Raw genomic sequence first — 5,936 nt, forward strand, 5'->3', positions numbered from 1 at the left:
TTGTTTTTACGTTTTTTGGAAAACAAATTATATGTCATCAATCTAAATAGAATTCTTTTCAATTAAAAGAACATTTCAAAAAATGACAACTATAGGTCAAATTATGCTGGACGTACACAATGAGTTTTTAAAACGACAATTAGGGCCACTAAGAAATTAATAAAATAAAATATTACAAATAAATATCCTCATCAATCTTCAGTGTGTTATAAATGATTTCCTTGGAGGGTTAAAAAAACTTTTATTTGTGTCAAAAAGATGTGGTTGTACACGTGCATGGTATGGTCTTGAAATAAACATTTCAAAAAAGTGATTTTTAGAAATCTCTTTTGAAAGTAAATTTCTATTATATGGGTATTAAAATAAATTACATATTTGGAAACTAGACTTTGAGTGCTACATTTCATATTACTGACTTTTTTCATGATTCAATCTCTAAATGCTTCAAATTTTTAGGTCAAATGTGGCAAAATATGAAAATCAGGGAGAACACTTCCACTTTTTGGCCAAAAAGTGAACTCAACTTCTTACACTGACCCTTATATGGTCAACTTGTTGGTAGGCTCATCTACCTAACTCATACTCACCATAAGATTTTATTTACAACTTCCATATTTTCATGTTTCATGATTGAAAATAAATGTTCATGATGTAACCACATGAGATTCATTATAAAGATATCAAATGCATTCTACACTATATATAGAGCACTCATAGTTACAAAATTTAATTTGTAACAAGCATAGGTTCCAATCAAATTGGATACATGGACTCTTATTGGGTCGGTTGTCTTGATGATCACAAGTCCAAACTTGGCTATTTTCCACATTGGTTATTTTCCCATTTGTTAGCAAAGTAAGAAACAACATGTCATTACTCTATGCTCAACAGGGTTGAGTATCGAGGAGTTGGCAATGTTGCCACTAAGGCTATTTGGCTTTAAAATATCCTCATTGAACTTTATATCTCTTTTTAAAAACCATTAGTCATCAATTTTTTATGATTAGAGTTCCTTTGACACCTCAAAGAATCTAGTCCATCATCAATAGACCAAACACATTGAGATCCACATGTATTTTCTTAGGGAGTTTATTCAAGATTGGATTATTGACTTGCACTATTATTTGAGAGAAAAATTAGGTTTTAGACATCTTCAACAAACACTTCATCGAGAGAATAACATCCACCTCTGATCTCTTTTGAGGGTGTGTGATATTCCTTTAGATGGGGTCGCTTAGCCTTTCTTGTCTTTTCCTCTTATGGGTGAGGGGGTTTCCCACTAGGTTTTCTCCTTCTCTTATATTTTGAGGGGATCTTTGTACATCAAATATCAAATAGCCTTTTTGCTAAGACTCATGTTTGAGTGTTTTTAGATCTTTTCTTCCCATAAGTTGCACATAATGGGGGATATCAGTTTGAAATGGGTTTATTTCCTAGCTAGTTCATTTAATAGCTAGTTCTTCGATTGGTTCCTTTTGAGACTAGTTAAATTTACTTAAAGATTCTTACACATTATCTCACATTGGTTGTGTTTCTAGTTTCCTATGTGATATATCCTAGCTATATATACTCACTCGTAATACATTTGTAATTACTCATTCTAAATTGCTCTATAATTTCTATTGAATAAAATACAATTTTATTTTATCAATTCGATTTTTTTTTTTTTTTTCCTCTACCTTTCTTCTATCATTTAGATTTTGGGTGGCTTCATAGTTAAATCTTACACAATATGTTAAATCTTACACAATATGTTGACTTGACCAAAGATTCACATGATTATAATGAATCTTACATGTCACCTCAAAATCATAATCAACTAGATATTTAATTCAATTGTTTAGATAAACTGTCTTGGCTAGATATTGACACTAATCTCTCATTAGCAAATTGCAAAATGGGTATTATTCAACTCATGGTTAAGATTTATTCTTAGAAACATCAAAATGGAGACAAATTCCATAATACCATTTATGTTCCAACTTCCACTGAATCGTTGGGAATATGATTTTGAAGGCTATAAAACTGTGCCAACTTGCCCACTGAAATTGTGCACGTACACAGATCAAAGTAACAGATGGAACTGTAATTGATCTTTCCTGCCACCCTGAAAGTTGCCCACTTATCCAAACAGATCTAAATCTGCATTAGAAAACAGAATCAATAAATATTGTCTGTGATTCCTCCTTATCCAACAAAAAGGACATTGATTATCAAGGTTGAAGGGCGTGCCCCTTCTCTTGGAATCATCCTTTCACTCAGCCCAATGAAAGTCCCGATTTAGACACCCTATGAAGACGTGTATGATTCATTCAACTCATGCTGACAACATTTATGGTGAAACTGAGCCTGCAACTCCAACACTTTGATGCATGCATGAAACCAGACTCATTCAACTTATTGCCAACTTAGAACCATTAGTTAATGTCAAATCCCACTTGGATTTCTTTATACTTTGTTGTCCTAAGAATAACACTGACTGCTGTTGCTTTTTCTTGCCATTCATGTGCCACTCTGATTCATTGTTTACAGAAAAAAAAAACATCTCTTTATGAGTAGGTAACAAGTTCAGAGTCTGATCCATATTTCAGATTTAGAAATTAGGGTTTTCAGGAAATGTTTGTTTATAGGTTGTTAAACTTGCTCCAATGCACTTTGTATGTGCAACTTTTAATGACAGGCCAACGTGTAGATGGGTCCATCTCAGGGTTAGATTTTCCTGTTATGTGGCCAAAACTCATTTCCTTGTGTCATATATTACGCACCCACTATTCTCTGCAGTTTGTTGGGATTCCCCTAGACCATGCATCTGGTGCAGCCATTTTATTCAATTATTAATTCATTGTTTGCCAAATTGTTACTCTTTTTCGTTTAAATTTAAATTGTCACCCTACTAAATTTATAATTAATTTATTAAAAATAGTATGAATCTATATTTTTTTAATGGCTGCCATGTCAGCATGTATGAAGGACGGCACGTAAGATACCCGTTTATTTGAGTTGAAAGTGACAAGCCAATGATGAATAACTAACCTTCTGCTCTCAATAACAGACACACACTTCTAACGTGGGTAGCAACCCACAACACTCTCCTAAACAGAATGAACAGGAACACATAATGCCCGCCAATTTTGACACTAAATCTGGCGGAAAAAAAAAGGCAGACATAATTCAACAATTTAGGTCTCTTAGTTATAACTAAGCAAATTAAAAAGGCCTTCAAATAGCAGTCATCTCTTCACAGAACCCAGAATTTTGAGAGCAAAGCGATAGAAAACAAGAGCGCCATTTCTGTTTTCTCTCTGTCGAGAGATTTCTGCAGTCTGAGAGAGATCTTGTGCGATCTTTTCGGAAGCTTGTGATCATGGCGTTACCGGACACAATTCGTACAATCCTCGGCATTATTGGTGAGCATCACATAAACCTAAGATAATATTTGTCTTATGACGCATTTTTGGGGGTTCGTTTGTTTTTCTGTGAAGAATAGCTTGAAAATGTGTCTTAATGGTGGTGTGTTGCAGGAAATGTGACCTCTCTGTTTCTCTTCCTTTCTCCAGTGTACGTTCGTTACTTCTTTCTTTCATTTTCTATTTCTGTTTCCCTTGACTGACTTTTGCGATCTGACGTAGAACTAGCCATGACTTTTTCGTTGCAGGTCGACGTTTTACAAGGTCTGGAAATGGAAGTCGACGAGGCAATTTTCCGGCGTGCCATATGTCGCGACACTGGCGAATTGTTTGCTCTGGGTTTTGTACGGAATTCCAGTCGTTCACCCTCACAGCATTCTCGTCATTACGATTAACGGAACGGGAGTTGTTCTTGAATTTTTCTACCTTTCAATGTTCATTCTCTATTCCCCCAAAAATGACAAGGTAATTTCAATCTCATCTGCAATTTTAGTAAAGATCTTCTCTATATATTGCTTCAGGTAGATTTCAGTAAAGAATAAAACTCTTTTGTATTTATTGCTTAGGTAGATTGCCAGTAAAGATATATATATTAGTCCAGGTAGATTGCCATTAAAGAATGATTTCTGCTTCATAACTTGTAACCTTTGTGTTTAACAGCTTAAAGTGGTGAAGGCACTTGGAGCGGTGCTCATTTTGTTTGCCGGGGTTGCTGTTCTAACATTGACGGTTTTTCACAGTCATGAGAAAAGATCATTATTTGTTGGACTTTTAGCTGTGGTGTTCTGCACGGGCATGTATGCAGCCCCTTTGTCTGTCATGGTAATTTTGCTTAAAGATCATCAACCGTGTCAAATATTTAATGTTGTCACTGTGAAAGTTGCTTGAATTTGCGTTTATTTTTTTCAAATTTGTACATCCTCTGTTTGAAAAAGAGTATATTGGCTTGTGGTTGAACAGAAGCTTGTGATTAAAACAAAGAGCGTGAAGTACATGCCCCTTTCTTTGTCTCTTGCTGGATTGGCTAATGGCATAGTTTGGACAGCTTATGCTCTCATTCGTTTTGACATATTTGTTACTGTAAGTATGTCTAAACCTCATCTATGAATCTTATACTTTCAATAGACTGTTTTTAATATGTATGTTGTGATTCAGCAGTATGATTATTCCTTTCAATAGGTTTCTTTTTATTCTAATTCTCTCAGTAGGCTTAAAACAAGACAAGATTGGTAGATTTCTTTTATATGCAGGTGAATGTAGGTTCAAATCTTTCATTCATTCTCATATTCTTAATATACTGTTATAACGGCAAAGATAAGTATATTTGTTTTATAAGTAGGTGAATGTGAGTTCAAATCTTACTTTTCCATTTTCAAATAAGTTCCAATTTATTACACATACAATTTATTTTGTATGTAATTTTGCTGGTACAATGAAGATTATTTTGCTTGTCAGTGAGCTTATTAACATATTAGATTTACAGATGATCATCTATCAATGTGATTATGTGATTATATTGATCATTTATCAATGATTTTAATGATTAATGTTTACAATTGTGTTTTGCAGATTCCTAATGGAATAGGATCTTTACTTGGTATAGCACAATTGATTTTATATGGATTATATTACAAAACAACAAATTGGGATGAAGAAGAGGATGACGAGGATGACGATAAAGTGAAGTCCGTGAAAGCGGAGATGGGTAATATAAATAAGCAGCGTGTCTTTGGGGAGGGAGAAAACTATTTCAATGGGCACCCTGTGTAAATTATTTTCTTTTATATTAGAAATTGTAAGATAGGTTTTGGAGTTAGGCATGTTTGTTTCTTCTAAGCCGATTTGTACTAATTTAATCATGATATTCCATCGGTATATAATCTTGTGTTTTGATTGGTAATTCAATCATGGTGGAAATGTCAATTGTTAATTTCTTTTGAATTGTTTTATAATGAGAAACAATTAATGGTTATGATATTTAATATGATCTATTTTCTACATAAAGTTATAAAATGAAATATATTTTTATTTGTTATTAGTTTATATATTATTACAATTAGATTTGTTTAATTGTCTATTATCATTATATTTTATTTTTTGATTAAAAAGGTGTATAATTTATAAAATTTATATACAATTTTTATAACAAATAATATTAAAATAAATAAATTATTATCAATTTGATTGGCTAACAATTTTAGTTGTTACAATAGACTTCACATAAGAGGAATAAAAGTAATTATTATAATGTCCATGAGTCACAATTAATTATTAATTTTTGGGAGAATGTTTATATTTTTATTTTAATAGAACTAAAAGTTAAATGATGTGATTGCTCAAATCACTTCAATTTTCTGTTTGTTTCCATTACTATAATATGTTTAGAATCACAAATAAAATTATAACCATAATTTAATGAAAAATGAAACCACCAAATATAAATAATTATTGACATAAAATTATATAAAATAAAATAATAATAAATTATAAATTATGTAATATATTTCTATTGCACCCCTTCATTGCCTA

The 5,936-nt window shown here is 32.2% G+C and overlaps 1 protein-coding gene across 1 annotated transcript; it reads left to right on the top strand.

Annotated features, from left to right (window-relative positions):
• The first annotated feature begins 3,095 nt into the window (after positions 1-3,095).
• LOC131040205 (bidirectional sugar transporter SWEET4) lies at positions 3,096-5,384 on the top strand. Its single transcript, XM_057973072.2, has 6 exons — positions 3,096-3,407; positions 3,522-3,558; positions 3,656-3,872; positions 4,068-4,229; positions 4,368-4,487; positions 4,977-5,384. The coding sequence occupies exons 1-6, from the start codon at positions 3,365-3,367 to the stop codon at positions 5,175-5,177; spliced, it is 780 nt and encodes a 259-aa protein (XP_057829055.1). The 5' UTR covers positions 3,096-3,364; the 3' UTR covers positions 5,178-5,384.
• The last annotated feature ends 552 nt before the right edge of the window (positions 5,385-5,936 follow it).

The sequence above is a fragment of the Cryptomeria japonica genome, chromosome 7 (assembly GCF_030272615.1).
Source record: "Cryptomeria japonica chromosome 7, Sugi_1.0, whole genome shotgun sequence".
In the NCBI taxonomy this organism is placed as follows: Eukaryota; Viridiplantae; Streptophyta; class Pinopsida; order Cupressales; family Cupressaceae; genus Cryptomeria; species Cryptomeria japonica.

Excerpts from the sequence above, each read along its gene's own strand:
- LOC131040205 (XM_057973072.2), top strand. The coding sequence starts at position 3,365 with ATGGCGTTACCGGACACAATTCGTACAATCCTCGGCATTATTG. Across the intron at positions 3,559-3,655 it reads TTTCTCTTCCTTTCTCCAGT|GTCGACGTTTTACAAGGTCT; the intron begins GTACGTTCGTTA and ends TTTTCGTTGCAG. Across the intron at positions 4,488-4,976 it reads GTTTTGACATATTTGTTACT|ATTCCTAATGGAATAGGATC; the intron begins GTAAGTATGTCT and ends TGTGTTTTGCAG.